At 39.5% G+C, this 15,756-nt stretch overlaps 1 protein-coding gene across 1 annotated transcript; it reads left to right on the top strand.

The window, feature by feature from the left end:
- Nucleotides 1-14: 14 nt before the first annotated feature.
- Nucleotides 15-15,599, top strand: TOX4 (TOX high mobility group box family member 4). The gene is made up of 9 exons (XM_019968393.2): nucleotides 15-146; nucleotides 344-412; nucleotides 8,286-8,528; nucleotides 9,413-9,673; nucleotides 10,017-10,247; nucleotides 11,657-11,737; nucleotides 12,109-12,852; nucleotides 13,884-14,047; nucleotides 14,690-15,599. Exons 1-9 carry the CDS (start codon nucleotides 141-143, stop codon nucleotides 14,748-14,750), a joined length of 1,860 nt encoding a protein of 619 aa, XP_019823952.1. The 5' UTR covers nucleotides 15-140; the 3' UTR covers nucleotides 14,751-15,599.
- Nucleotides 15,600-15,756: the final 157 nt, after the last annotated feature.

Genomic DNA, 15,756 nt, shown 5'->3' with positions numbered 1-15,756 from the left:
TCGCAACAGCCCCAAGGCGCTCCTTCCAATCAGCGGAGAGCGACGCACGACGTTGGGAAGTGACGGCAGTTCCGTGTCCTGTGTGGGGGGGGCGGTGGGAGTGATGAGTTCACTGAGACCGTGATAGCCGTTGTGTGAAGATGGAGGTAGGCTCCTGAGCGTTGAGAGCGCGGCTGACGGGGTTGAAGCAGAAGCGGGAAGCCGGGCGGAGCGGCGGCAGACGGAAGGGGAGAGAGAGCGGGGTTTGGGGGGTGTTGTCATAATGTATGGGTCAGAATCCGTCGCTCCGATCTAACTCCCTGCTTCCCCTAACTTAACCCCGCGGCTTTCTTTTGGTTTCCAGTTTCCCGGAGGAAATGACAATTACCTGACGATCACAGGGCCCTCGCACCCCTTCCTGTCAGGGGCCGAGGTGAGCATGAGTTGCCGACGCTGCGTGGAGAGGGTGGGAGGCAGCGGTGGGATAGGGTGATGGGGAGGAGAGCGCGGATGCCAGGGCCGGGGGGTTGGGAACCGGAGGCTGCTATTGATGTTTGGAGAAAAGTGGCAGCTGCCTTCAGAGCCTATGAGGACTACGCGGAAGGCCAGGAAAACTGCTGTCATCAGAAAAGCAGGACTCTGGAAAAAGCGAACCTATTTTAGAGCGATTCTGTATTGGAGTACAGAGTGAAATTGTCTCCTTTCGTGGAGGAGAAACAAGTGCAATAATGGGAGATCGCAGTAAGGAGAGAATGTTTCAGCCAAAGAAATTTGGGAAAGGGCAGGAGTTTACCTAACATGTCAACTGTGGAATGTGTTCATTCTTAAACCGTACTCTATTGAAGGGGTCTGTGTTTCATTAAATCCTCCTACCTAGCGATTTTTAGAAAGTTAATGGTTATGTTTACTTACAGAGTGTTAGCTTGTTGTGCTAGTGAGAGAATGAAAGGAAATACTTGCGAGAAAACATGGAATTGAGTAGAGCACGCGTTTCTGTTTGCCAGTGCCTCAGAGTTTGGGTAGGTTACTTCACCCTTATGTGTCAGTTTCCCTAGCTGTCAAATGATTGTAACAATAGTTTCTTACGATGTTGTGAAGTAGAAGTAATGATCGTGGTAAGGTCCTTTAGTGTTCGTGGAAAAGATTTAATTGAAATGTTGTCGTAAATATGTATGATTTGTTTAGACAAGGCAGAAGAAAAGGAACAAAAATAAATTCAGTCTTTGAGAAACTGAAACTGAAATTTTGAACTTTCGACTGTCTTTTGAGAATTTTAAATTGTTTTCAAACTTGGCGTAAACCATTTGATCACTTTTTTTGTATCAAGAATTCTCAATTGCTGTTAAATGAATTTATCCATAGGGTCGCAAAGAGTTGGACTCGACTGAAGCGACTTGGCACGCATTCATGAACTTATCCAGTAACAAACCTTAATGCTTTCATGTATGAGAATTAGATGGGCAAGGCCGGGGTGGGGGAGGGGTATGTTATTAGTTTTTTTTTTAACTTTATTGTGATTACTGTTTATTTTTACACTCCTAAGTACAGTGTGAATCAAATGAGCAGTAAATTTAGGAATAATATAAAACCAAAATCTGTTTGATGCTTTGCAATCTCATTGTTAGTTTCTTCTGAGTGATATCTTCATGGTTTCATTTCATTATTTGGAGTGTTGTCGATTTCACATTGGTCTCATCCACATGAAAGCACATCATTACCAATTTCTTCTGAATCAAGTCTCCACAATTTAAATTTCTTGATTTAGAGTGTCATAAATTTCACATTGGCCTCATCAAGAACTTTCCAGGTTTGAGTCTATCCTTTGTGTTTGCTTTTATTACTTTAAGAAAAAAAAATTTTATAAACTCTTTTGCCAAGAAGTTCATATCTGAATTTCAGTGAATTCCTTTAGCCTAGGGCCCTGTCATCGTTACCATTTCTCCTTATCCATTACAACTTCTTCACCTTTGTTCCTCTTGTGTGTTTGTTTTCCTTTATTTCAATTGGTTTGTGGTTTTTGTTGTTTCTGGTCTTACTGTGTGCCACCCCAAGTATATCTTAAAACAAGATGAAGGTGATTAAAATTTTTTTCTTTAGAAGAAGGATAATGTTTAGAGTTTCTTGCAAGGAAAATAAAAGTCCACAAAAATACTTATCATAAAAAAGTTGAAAAAATTGGACTTCTTTGAAATAAAGTGTTTTGTTTTTGTTTTTGTTTTTTTTGCCATGCTGTGCAGCTCTCCAGGTTGTAGTTCCCCAACCAGGGACTGAACCCAGGCCCAAACAGTTGAGAGTGCCAAGTCCTGACCACTAGACCAACAGGGAATTTCCAAAATTTAAGAACTTTTCATCAGTAGACATCATTAAGAAATTAAATAGGCACTTCACAGACTGGGAGAAGATATTTTATTACATATATCTGGCTCAGATTCAGAGTATATTCAGGTACTTCTGCAGAGTGAAATAAAGAATCCAGTTTTTAAATGGACAAAAGATTTAAACTTGCACATCAGAAGAGAAGGTATCCAAATTGTCACTAGGCATATGAAAAAGTATCATCATCACTTATCAGGGAAATGCCAATTAACAATGAGGTACCATTTTATACCCATCATAATGGTGAAATTTAAAAGACTGATCATTCCAGGAGTTGGCAAGCATGTAGATAACTCTTAATCATTGCTGGTGAGAGTGTAAATTGATTCAGCCTCTTTGGAAAACTAGCAGTATCTACTACACATGAAATATAGTTATCCTGTGACCTGGTAATTCCACTCCTTGGTATATACATAATAGAAATGAGTGCATATACTAATCAAAAACATGTATGTCCACAGAAACTTGATTTATATAGCTAAACAGTGGAAACAAATGTCTATAAACTGATAGGTTTGTTAAAAGGAATACTACACAGCAATAAAAAAATAATGAACTACTAATAAATGCAACCTGCTGCTGCTAAGTTGCTTCAGTCGTGTCCAACTCTGTGCGACCCCATAGACGGCAGCCCACGAGGCTCCCCTGTCCCTGGGATTCTCCAGGCAAGAACACTGGAGTGGGTTTCCATTTCCTTCTCCAATGCATGAAAGTGAAGTCATTCAGTCCTGTTCGACTCTTAGCGACCCCATGGACTGTGGCCCACCAGGCTCCTCCATCCATGGGATTTTCCAGGCAAGAGTGCTGGAGTGGGGTGCCATTGCTTTCTCCAGTGCAACCTGAGTGATCTCAAAAATATATTACTGAATAAAAGAAGCCAAATAAAAAAGAGTAGACACTATATGAGTTCATTTTTTAAATTAAGATCAAGAATAGACAGCACTAAACTATGCTGATAGAAATCAGAATAGTGGTACCCATTGTACTGATGGGAGGGAGTATTGACTAGAAAGGAGCATGAGAAAATCTTTTAGAGTGATGGAAATGTTCTGTATCTTTATCTGGGTAGTAGATAATTGGGTGTTAATGTATGTAAAAATTCATTGAGCCATATACTTAAAATTTGTGTGCTCTACATAACATATACCTCAATAAAATAAGAAATAATAATTTTTAAAGATTAAGTGTCCAGAGAGGCAGGCTTAGCATTTGTAATAGCATTGCTTGAGCTAGGAGAGCTCTATAGTCTGAAGGGAGTTTAATCTTTCTGTTTATCTTGTTTAGGTTGGCACTTAAATAATGATATTGTAGTTTGAGCACTCTGGGGAAATTAGTCATAAAGATGCACGCTTGCATGTTAAGTCGCTTCAGTCCTTTGCGATTCTTTGTGACCCTATGGACTGTAGCCCACCAGGCTCCTCTGTCCATGGGAGTCTCCAGGCAAGAATACTGGAGTAAGTTGCCATTCCCTTCTCCAGGAGATCTTCCTGATCCAGGGATCAAACTAGTGTCTCTTGCATCTCCTGCATTGGCAGGCAGGTTCTTTACTACTAGCGCCATCTGAGAAGCCCCAGTCGTAAAGATACCTGTCCTTAATTTTCCTAATTTTCTAAGTAATCATTAGAACCAGTTAATGATTTCAGACTAAATAGTTAAATTTTCATTACTATGTCAATTTTTAAGAACAATTAAACTATTTTAATAATCCATAGGACCAATGTATTGTTGAATAAATCGGTGTTTGATTAAAAGAACTTTTCCTTAAAATGAATGATCTACACAAGAAATTACTTAAATACTGGATTGTGTGTTTTGGTATGGAGGAATGTGAAAAGGTAGGAAAATGGTATTTTAAATTTTTTTAGTTCCCTAGATAGCTAAACCTTTATAATCCTTGCTTATAAACTATAATTCCCAAACTGCTTTCTTCTTCATAAAGCCCCAGGAATTTAACAGAAGGAAATGAAAGTTGAGTTGAGAAGGGAGGGAAATCATGTTTCTGTTTCCTCTTTCTGTGTCCACGTCACTTAGTTTGACTTTAATATTTGCTACAGTTTTATGTTTTATATTTGACAAGCTAGAGTTTATGATTTAGTTATATAGTGAATCCACTGAAATAAAAGAACTTTAGATGTTCATTATCTAATAATCTTACCAATAGTTTGTGGTAGTAAAAGCTTTAGAGTAGATCTCTATTCTAACACGTGGTTTCCCCTTCTGTATTCTTGATCATTGCAGTTATTTTACTCTTCCTTTTTAAAGGAAGAAACAAAGTAACAAAAAACAAAACACGATTAAAGCCATGGATGCAGAATAACAAAGCTGTTTCCATATTCCAGTGGGTGGTACATAGAAAGAAAGCCTTGTTAATTCGATACAGTGAGATCTCTGCTTCCTTGGTGTTTAGTGTAGTTCATGAGAATACTCCAGATGGTTTATGAGGGCTAGTCCTTTGTAGAACACTGGTCTTTTGTATGAATTTTTATTCTTTTTTCAGTTCTCATTAACAAATAGTATCATTTTCATATCAGCAGAGTTACTTTACTTATTTGTTGTGGTAAGCAGAAAAGGATGGTCATCTTTTGCTTTACCAAAGCAACCTGTATCTTCTTAAAAAATTGTAAACCACTGTTTTACAACTGTTGATCTAATACAATAAATGTTTCTCTGGATCCTTCCTGTCACTGTAACTTTTGTTTGTTTATATCAGAATTTGGTAAAAGTCTTTATACTCTTTTTCCTGAAAAATGCTCACATGAACTTGAACTGAAATCTCAGAGTCATGGACTGAAGTTAAGAACTTCCATACAATAAGAAAAAGTATGATTTGTGTACTGAAGAAAGTTCAGTTCTTAGGGAGAGTTTTAGTTTTTCCTCAATTGTCTGCTCCCGTGCTCTTTATGCTTCCCTCGTGTTATCGCAAATGTTTACCATGCTAAATAGTAAGGCTCTTGGAGGAGGAAAATATAGAAATGAAGCGATATACGTATCTTTTTGTCTTCTAGGAAACTTTTTTCTGTTTCCCAGTGTGATTTCAGAGAAATTTCACAGACATACTCTCTCCCTAGTTTTAATAGCTGGAAATATTCTATCAAAATTAAAAATGGTGATATTGGTGAGATCCTTTCTAGGTCTGGAAAAACCTTGAGGAATTCTTAAAGAATGTTGTTGTTATTGTTCACTTGCTCAGTTGTGTCCACTTTTTGTGACCCCGTGGACTGCAGCATGCCAGGCTTCCCTTTCCTTCACCGTCTCCTGGAGCTTGCTCTAACTCATGTCCATTGAGTCAGTGATGCCATTCAACCGTCTCATCCTCTGTCATCCCCTTCTCCTCCTGTCTTCAATCTTTCACACCATCAGGGTCTTTCCCAGTGAGTCAGCTTTTCGCATCAGGTGGTCAAAGTTTTGAAGCTTTAGCTTCAGCATCAGTCCTTCCAATGAATATTCAGGACTGATTTCCTTTAGAATTGACTGGTTTGATCTCCTAGGAGTCCAAGGGACTCTCAAGAGTCTTCTCCAACACCATAGTTCAAAAGCATCAACTCATCGGTGCTTAGCCTTCTTTATGGTCCAACTCTCACATCCATACATGACTACGGGAAAAACCATAGCTTTGACTAGATGGACCTTTGTCGGCAAAGTAACATCTCTACTTTTTAACATGCTTTCTAGGTTGGTCATAGCTTTTCTTGCAAGGAGCAAGTGTCTTTTAATTTCATAGCTGCAGTCACCATCTGCAGTGATTCAGGAGCCCAAGAAAATAAAGTCTGTCACTGTTCCATTGTTTCCCCATCCATTTGCCATGAAGTGATGGGACTAGATGCCATGATCTTTGTTATTTGAATGTTGAGTTTTAAGCCAGCTTTTTCACTCTCCTCTTTCATGTTCATTGAGAGGTTCTTTAGTTCCTCTTCGCTTTCTGCCATAAGGGTGGTGTCTTCTGCATATCTGAGGTTATTGATATTTCTCTTGGCAATCTTGTTTCCAGCTTATGCTTCATCCAGCCCGGCATTTTGCATGATATACTCTGCATATAAGTGAAATAAGCAGAATGACAATATACAGCCTTGACATACTCCTTTCCCAATTTGGAACCAGTTCTTTGTTCCATGTCTGGTTTTAACTGTTGCTTCTTGACCTGCGTACAGGTTTCTCAGGAGGCAGGTCAGGTGGTCTGGTGGTGTCTTTTTCAGAATTTCCCACAGTTTGTTGTTATCCACACAGTCAAAGGCTTTACCATAGTCAGTGAAGCAGAAATAGATGTTTTTCTAAAATTCTCTTGCTTTTTCTGTGATCCAGTGGATGTTAGCAATTTGATCTCTGGTTCGTCTGCCTTTTTAAAATCCTGCTTGAGCTACCTTACTTAATTATGGAAAAGAAAAAAAATACCTGTGGGTATCTACTGAATTTCATATGAATCAGTTAATATTTATTGTGTCATATGACAGGTTGATAAAATGTAAAGTTTCTGAAATTCCAACAATCTGTGATAATTGGCTGGGGTAGGTGACAAGCTAACAATTAGGATATTCATGTTCTCACTAAGTAATTATATATATCAGGGCCATGTGACTAACCTTTGTGTAGTAAATCTCATTAGTCCTCCTAACAACCATATAAGGAGATTACAACTCTGATTTTATAAATTAGGAAAACCCATTTGAGGTCATATAGTAAGTGGCAGAGAAGGGACTTGAACCCAGATCTCTGTGACACGAAAGTCTCTTGCTTTTATTTTAATGCTCTATTTGCTGTTGTTATTAATACTCTGTTGCTGCAGATGTTGCCATTTTTAGTTTTTTAGTATCAAAAGAAACCATAGCATTTAATGTATTTTAAGTCAGACATTGATCTGTTACCTCTGTGAATGGTGGCCTCATTCAGAGTGCATGCCTGCACTCTCAGTCACTCAGTTCTGTCTGACTACTTGTGAGTCATGGACTGTAGCCCGGCAGGCTCCTCTGCCTGTGGGACTTCCCAGGCAAGAACACTGGAGTGAGTTGCCATTTTCTTCTCTGGGGGATCCTCCCAACCCAGAAATCGAACCTGAGTCTCCTGTGTCTCCAGCATTAGCAGGCAGGTTCTTTACCACTGAGTAGAAAGAGTATATTATTATTGTAGTTGGATTAGGAGGAAGCGATTGGGTCTTCCAGCTGGAGTAATCTTTTTCTTCCTCTTTTGCAGAAAGGCTTGTTCAGAGCAAGACAGGAATATGTTCAGGAACTGTTAGAGAACCAGTTTGCCCTCTGGCTATATCTCTTATGAAGGTTTTTCTCCTCACTGTTATCCTTATTTTGGCTGGCATTGTTGGGTTTTCTGAAAATCCTGTACATATGGGAATTTTGTACAAATCATGATTTCTGAAATGGAAAAGAGGTAGGAAACTCTCAAGTGCATATATTTTAGAAGTCCATGAGGTCCCCCTGACAGTTCCTTTTAGGATCTGCTTCACAGGATCCTAAAACAACAAAGTCTAATTGTGTGGTGGACAGTGAATTTCTGTGGTCTAATAGTTCAGGTGTAGTAATTATGAAATAATTGCTGTATCCTAGAATCTTCAGACAGATTTTAAGCATCATAACAAAACAGGTTTTAAAGGTTGGGTCCTTACTAATGGTGCTGAAAGAATCATTCATTAGACCAACAGGCAAAATAATTTAGGACAACCAAGATGGTAAAGGTAGAAAAGAGATAAATGAATTGAAAACTGTGATTGATATTAGCAGCTTTGTACATGACATATGGCCAAAGATATGAGGAAGAAGATTCTTATTTTTAAAATTAAGTCCTAAGATATTGATAACAAAAATGGGATCCAGGCTGAAAAGAAGTACACTAAGAATGTCTAGTACTCAGGCACGTTCTTCGCTTAGCAGTATGCAATTCTTCCTCTTTCCACTAAATCTTTTTCCTTTTTTCCCTCCCTACAGACTTTCCACACACCAAGCCTGGGTGATGAGGAATTTGAAATCCCACCTATCTCCTTGGATTCCGATCCTTCATTGGCTGTCTCGGATGTGGTTGGCCACTTTGATGACCTGGCAGACCCTTCCTCCTCTCAGGATGGCAGCTTTTCAGCCCAGTATGGGGTCCAGACGTTGGACATGCCTGTGGGCATGACCCATGGCTTGATGGAGCAGGGCGGGGGGCTCCTGAGTGGGGGCTTGACCATGGTAAGGGGCAAGACATTATCAGGCTTCCCCAACTTCATGGGCATGGTGTTAGGGAAGATACAAGTGACTCTGTATGCCCTACTTAATTCCCTTGGGTATTACTTATTTTTCATTCTTCTGACTAAAGGCTCGCTAATAAAGACCCCACTTCCCTTGAATAAGTGAGATTTATCATCTGAATCAATTTTATTTGAAACATGTTTTAAAATTGTAAAATGTCCAATGTTAACCCTGAAATGAAAATTATTTATTGTATTTTTGAAAGAAAAGTTTTTTCCCTATTACATTATGGCTTTCACATTCTACGATTCAAATGAGTGTGATTGCTGGTATGTTGAGGGGTGTATTCAAAACCTGTCTGAACCATGAGTGGATTAAGTGGATTAATGTGTGTTATAAATCAGTGTATTGGGCTTCTAGCACATCTCATCAGCACATCGACACACATTACACTTGATGCCAGACATCTCTTCTCACATTGGCTTTACTCTGATTTGCCTGTGCATTGAACTTTAACAGCCATTATTTAGGAGGGTACAGGGAGAAAGGTTTTCTTTCCCCAGTGTGTCATCACTATCTCCAGATTACTGAATGATTTACTTGATCTGAACTTGTCCAAGATTAAGACTTCTTTGGCTGTTTTTAGTTGTTTTGGAATAGGCCTTTGAGTACAAATAAGTGACTTAGTATTCAACCTGTAATTTCTCTACTTATTAAAAAGCTTAGTATGTTTTATATGTAGATAAATTATTTGATGTTTGTTTAAATGATGATGCATTCTGGGTAAGCAGAGGGTTTATAAACTGTCCTGAATTCAGGTGCAGGGAAGGGAAAGGTGGTGTTTTTTGTATTTACTGTTTAATTTGTCCTTCTGCTTCTCTCAGGACTTGGATCATTCTATAGGAACTCAGTATAGTGCCAACCCACCTGTTACAATTGATGTACCAATGACAGACATGACATCTGGCTTGATGGGGCATAGCCAGTTGACCACCATTGATCAGTCAGAACTGAGTTCTCAACTTGGTCTGAGCTTAGGGGGTGGCACCATCCTGCCACCTGCCCAGTCACCTGAGGATCGTCTTTCAACCACCCCTTCACCTACAAGTTCACTTCATGAGGATGGTGTTGAGGAATTCCGGAGGGTAAGGCATTCTCTGCCAAAATCAAATCTGCCATGTTACACTGGGATAGAACCTTTGACATACAGATCCTACTAAGTTTTCTCTCCTACTGCCCTGCCATTTCTCTGCTCTTTCCTGGTTATGGGGTCCTGCCTCTTAATTTAGTTTATAATGCTTTTTCCAATCCCCATACTTATCTGTTCTCACATACTTTACTAAAGCCTTAATCCTCTTGCCTCTATTTTTATTTAGCATTTCTGAAAATTCCATTCCTATGACTAGTTTACCCCATCTAAAAGTCCTTTTCTGTGAGTTCTCCAGATGTGATACTTCCATCATAATTCTGTCTCTTTTCTCCTCACAGCAACCTCCCAGCCAGAAAACAGTTGTGGTGGAAGCAGGGAAAAAGCAGAAGGCTCCAAAGAAGAGAAAAAAGAAAGATCCTAATGAACCTCAAAAACCAGTTTCAGCATATGCTTTATTCTTTCGTGACACACAGGCTGCCATCAAGGGACAGAATCCCAATGCCACTTTTGGGGAGGTTTCAAAAATTGTGGCTTCTATGTGGGACAGTCTTGGAGAAGAGCAAAAACAGGTGAGCAAATAATGAGGAACAATGTTACAGAAGTTCTTAAGAAGAAGGGGGATAGGGACCTCCATGCTGGTCCAGTGGCTGAGACGCCACGCTTCAGATGCAGTGGAGCCAGGTTCAATCCCTGGTCAGGGAACTAGACCCCACATGCCGCAACTAAAACCTGGTGCAGCGAAATAACTTTAAAAATTGGTTTAAAAAAAAGGCAAGGGGATTAAACCTAAGCTTTAACTTTCTCAGATGTTGTTTAATATCAGCTCTTTATTAATGGGATTCAAGATCATATGTCTTAAAAATTGCAGCCATACACTGAATCCAAAATACCTACATAAAAATTATTATAAAAAACACTGAATCCACAGCCAAGTTTGGAGTTTTTCATTGGCCTCATATAAACTTGAGAACTATAGTTAACCTCCCAAAATTTAAGCTGAATTAAACAAATGAAAATTGTGGTACTACATAAATATACAATTGAAATTACAGATGAGTGTAATTATCATTACCCTAGACTCAACAGGTGTTATTTGCTACTTAATCTTAAAACAAAAACTGAATTTATTAGATAATTTATATCAGTTATGTGTTGCTCACTAAACCACCAGAAATTTAGTAGCTTAAGACAGAAGTAATTTATTACTTATTATGATTCTGTAAATTGGTTAGGTGGTTTTCTTGGTGTTCTTACCTGGGTTTATTCCTGGAGTTGTACTCACAAACAACAGCCTGATATGGCTGTTCAAGATGACCTTGCTGCCATGTCTGGCAGTTGGTGCTACCTGTTGGCTTAAACGCCTTGGTCTCTTTCGCATGGTCTCTCATCCTCCAAATAGGCTAGACTGACTTCTTTACACTGGCAGGCTTAGAGCAGTGTTCCAAGAGAACAAAAACAGGTGCCCCCAAATTCTCTTTGTGTCAATTCAGCCACATTCTAATGGTTAAAGCAACTCAGAGAGCTAGCCCAAATTCAAAGGAAGGGGAAATAGGTTTCATTTGTTAATGGAAGACTAGGTACACAGAACAGGAAGAATTGTGGCCATCATTACAGTTTACCACATTCCTTAAGAGGGAGAGTATATACTGACTGGGTAGACATGATCCCAGACTAAGCAGACTACTGATTTTATCATGTAGTTAGGGGGTCAGGATTTGTGTTGGTTACAGAAGTGTGGGCAGTAGTTGCTATTAGCTTTAGAAGTGTAGTTATTCTGCAAGCCTACTGTTGATTGGCTGACTTTCATATACAAGTCTGCCATGAGGCTGTCTTGAGTACTAGTTTTCAGAAGTGTATTCACCTAAGAAGGGTTGTCAATATTTACACTAAGATGAATTGTCTTTCATTGATGAATAATACAGGATTATTAGTCTTTTCTATGAGTATATGGACTTTTAAAGCAGCTTCTTTCATGCAGGTATATAAGAGGAAAACTGAAGCTGCCAAGAAAGAGTATCTGAAGGCTTTGGCTGCTTATAAAGATAATCAAGAGTGTCAGGTAAGAGGACTGGGATAGATGTATATTTAAACCAATAAACAGGTTTTTGAGCTGCTTATTAGCATTTATAAGAAGTAAATACCACCAAAAAAATCTGTGGAATCTATTAATACTATGTAGTATTAAAGCTTAATAGTATATAACAGGTTTCCCATTTGTTTCCATCATAAAACTCTCCGAACAGTCTGTCTTTCTGAGTTTGATACTGTCATTGTTTACTTTAGCCAAGTAGCACACATGGCTGCCCATTTTTCTTTTCTTTCTTTCTTTACCTACCACCTGTAATGTATTCTTTTCTTGGAAGGTGATTAGGGTGAACATACCCTGGGAAAGAGGATAAATGTCCTGATTTTTTTTTCATCTTCTTTTAGGCCACTGTGGAAACTGTGGACATGGACCCAGCGCCACCATCACAGACTCCTTCTCCACCTCCTGTGGCTGCTGCTGACCCAGCATCTCCAGCACCAGCCTCAACAGAGCCCCCTGCCCTGTCTCCTTCCATTGTTGTCAATTCCACTCTTTCATCCTATGTGGCAAACCAGGCATCTTCTGGGGCTGGGGGTCAGCCCAATATTACCAAGTTGATTATTACCAAACAGATGTTGCCCTCTTCTATTACTATGTCTCAAGGCGGGATGGTTACTGTTATCCCAGCCACAGTGGTGACCTCTCGGGGTCTCCAACTTGGCCAAACCAGTACAGCTACTATCCAGCCCAGTCAACAAGCCCAGATTGTCACTCGATCGGTGTTGCAGGCAGCAGCAGCAGCAGCAGCTTCTATGCAACTACCTCCACCCCGACTACAGCCCCCTCCACTACAGCAGATGCCTCAACCCCCCACTCAGCAGCAAGTAACCATTCTCCAACAGCCTCCCCCACTCCAGGCCATGCAACAGCCTCCACCTCAGAAATTTCGAATCAACCTACAGCAACAGCCACCTCCACTACAGGTCAAGATTGTGCCTCCACCCACTCTGAAAATGCAGACTACCTTAGTTCCACCACCTGTAGAAAGTAGTCCAGAGCAGCCTGTGAACAACAGCCCTGAGACCCATACAGTGGAGGAGACCACTCCTGAGACAATCTGTGAAATGATCACAGATGTAGTTCCTGAGGTGAGACTCTGTTTTCAGGTATTTGCTCTAGATCAGTGAAAGCATTTTGGTTGATACAATAAAAGCAGGAGTTGCTAGTAGCATTTAATGCCTGACGAGGAATACAAAATATCCTATAGAGGACATTTGCTTACAACTGAATTGTCCCAGCCAAGATACTCTGTAGTGTTCTTGAGAAGCAACATTAAGAGGCCCTTCTGCCCTAGATTACTCCTTAACTCAGCAGAAGTAATACTGTAATTCAAGTAAAGATACAGCCTAAGCATAGTTACTTTTCAAGTGTCTACACCAGGATCCAAAGCTATAGAGACAAATTCTTCCACTTCTCCCAAACGTTGACTGCTTGGCTTATGTTTTAAGTAATGGGATGGGTAGGGGATATAGGTAGAAAAATTCAGCTAGTACATATCAATGAGTCTTTCCAAAGAGATAGATGCCAATTTACCCTACTTTAACTTGAAATCTGGGTCTATTTGTGATCCTAGCTTTGTAACTAATGAAACAATGTTTTTTTGATGTGGGCCATTTTTTTTTTTAATTGGAGGATAACTGCTTTACAATACTGTGTTGGTTTCTGCCATACAGCAACATGAGAAACAATTAAAAACAACAACAACAACAAAACCACCCCATCCTGCAAAATCAGGAACTATGGATCTCGAAAGTTTATCTTCTCTTAGTCCCTCTGATCTTAGTTGAGGTGACCCCAACCTCTACTCCTACTTTTGAATTGATATTTTCAGAGGAATATTATTCCTCTGTGTAGAATAAAGTTAGTGATAGGTTAAGATTAAACACTAGCATTATGACCAGCATTCCCCTGATGGGAAGCATCATGTCAGTCTGGATGACAAAATTCTAAAGCTGGATTTGGAGTGAGACCAAGAATTCACCTTCCTTTGGAACTTTACCCCTACCTGTGAGGGACTGTAACATGTGTTGCTCCACTGGATCACAGAGTTAATTTGACTAGCTGCCTGGCTGGCTAGGTAGCAATCTAGTCCGTCTTTGATGCTCTCTTCCTCTCATAGGTTGAGTCTCCTTCTCAAATGGATGTTGAATTGGTGAGTGGGTCTCCCATGACACTTTCACCCCAGCCTCGATGTGTGAGGTCCGGCTGTGAAAACCCTCCCGTTGTGAGTAAGGACTGGGACAATGAGTACTGCAGCAATGAGTGCGTGGTGAAGCACTGCAGGTGAGCTTATAGTTCCCTTCTTATAATTAATGTATGGCTAAATCAACTGTTGGAATAACATGGGATCTGAGCATATAATCAGTATCACCTTACCTTAGGTAGAGTAGGTTGCTATGTATGTCTGATCACAGAAGCTACTAGAAAAGTGTCCCTCCTTAAAAAGAGCTTACATTTGCTGTACAGACAAAGATGACATGATTAGCAGGTCACACTTTTCAGTTACCACGTTAACTCTACGTGTTCATTTTGAAACTATGACACATCAAGTTGTTGGTGACTGAATATTAGTATAGTTTATCTCGTCAGTGCAAACCAGACCACTTAGGTAATGAATTAGAGTTTGAGGATGGATAGGTGGTAAGTAGCACAATAAAATGCTAAGTATGGGGCAAAGGGAAGAAGTTCCGAATCTGCCCATTTCCCCAGTTTTCCTGAGACTGATCTACATCCACGAAACAAGGCATTGGTATTTCCTATCTCAAATCCTTTAAATTAGGATTGGCTATACTTCTGACTTCTAGGCCTATTGCCCTTATATTCTTATTTAGGTGATATCTATCAACCTATTTGTTTAAGACAGAGTTTTAAAAAAACATACCTAGGCTATAATTCTAAGTTTGTGTGTATCTTTTTCTTTTTTAGGGATGTCTTCTTGGCCTGGGTAGCCTCTAGAAACTCAAACACAGTGGTGTTTGTGAAATAGTACATCTGTTTTCCAAGCCAGTGAAGACTTACTGCTGGGAACATGTCCACCGAGCCTATTTTAAAAAGACAAGCGAGGCTTCTGGTAGTGCCTGATCTCAACCTATGATGATCCTTTACATCTTTCACCTTTCTCCCCTTCTGTCGCTCTTCTACAGGAGCTATGGAGCAGGGCCACTGAGTTTGCTGCAATCTGGAATTGCTTTTTACTTTCAAGTACAAGCAGAGATATCAGTGATAATAAGAGAGGAAAGGGTGAAGGGAATATAAACAAGTAGAACATAGGGGTGATGGCTAGGTGGGGGATTGTTTGAGGAAACTTGTTGGTAGAATTGTCATAGGATTACCTAAAAGATTATTAAAATGATAGAGTACTCAGCTTTGAGCCTAGGAAAAAAACATCACTGTGTGCATCCCTTCTAAAGGGGCTAAAAGGTTGCATTAAAGGTTACCTCTTAGAGAACTGTTACTATCATATCTGTACATTCATTATTAGTTTGAGAACAAAGGTTTTCAACACAGTAATAATAAGCACACTAGACTGTAGAGAAAATAACATCACCTAGGAGCTTCTTATTTCTCTGCAATTATATTTCTGTACTCAACTTTCTGATTGTATCACAGTTTTGAGTGTAAAAAGGAGAACTCGACATCCTTAATATAAGAGGTTTCACCAAAGTTTAAAGAAATTGTGTTCACTTGTGTTTGATGAAATATCTTTTAAAAAATAGGCCCGAAGTGTTTTTACTTATATAGGCTAATTCTCTGCATACCCTAGGCACTTATTTAATGTAAGATGTGCTTATTTCATTTTTCTTGGAATTAAATGAATAAAAAACTAGCAAAGCCACAGTTGTAACAGAATAAGCAACTATTTAAAACATGACAGCTCTAGTGATGATAATCTTAAGTGAAACTCAGATCTTACCTTGAGAAATGTCCCAGAGAACCCTTTTTATCATGTTTATAACACTTAACTGCTGATCAAATCAACATTTTAATGCTTC

This window comes from Bos indicus, chromosome 10 (assembly GCF_029378745.1).
Source record: "Bos indicus isolate NIAB-ARS_2022 breed Sahiwal x Tharparkar chromosome 10, NIAB-ARS_B.indTharparkar_mat_pri_1.0, whole genome shotgun sequence".
NCBI classification, from domain to species: Eukaryota; Metazoa; Chordata; class Mammalia; order Artiodactyla; family Bovidae; genus Bos; species Bos indicus.
The sequence above is the reverse complement of the archived record's forward strand: the minus strand, read 5'-3'. Positions and strand labels throughout refer to the sequence as shown.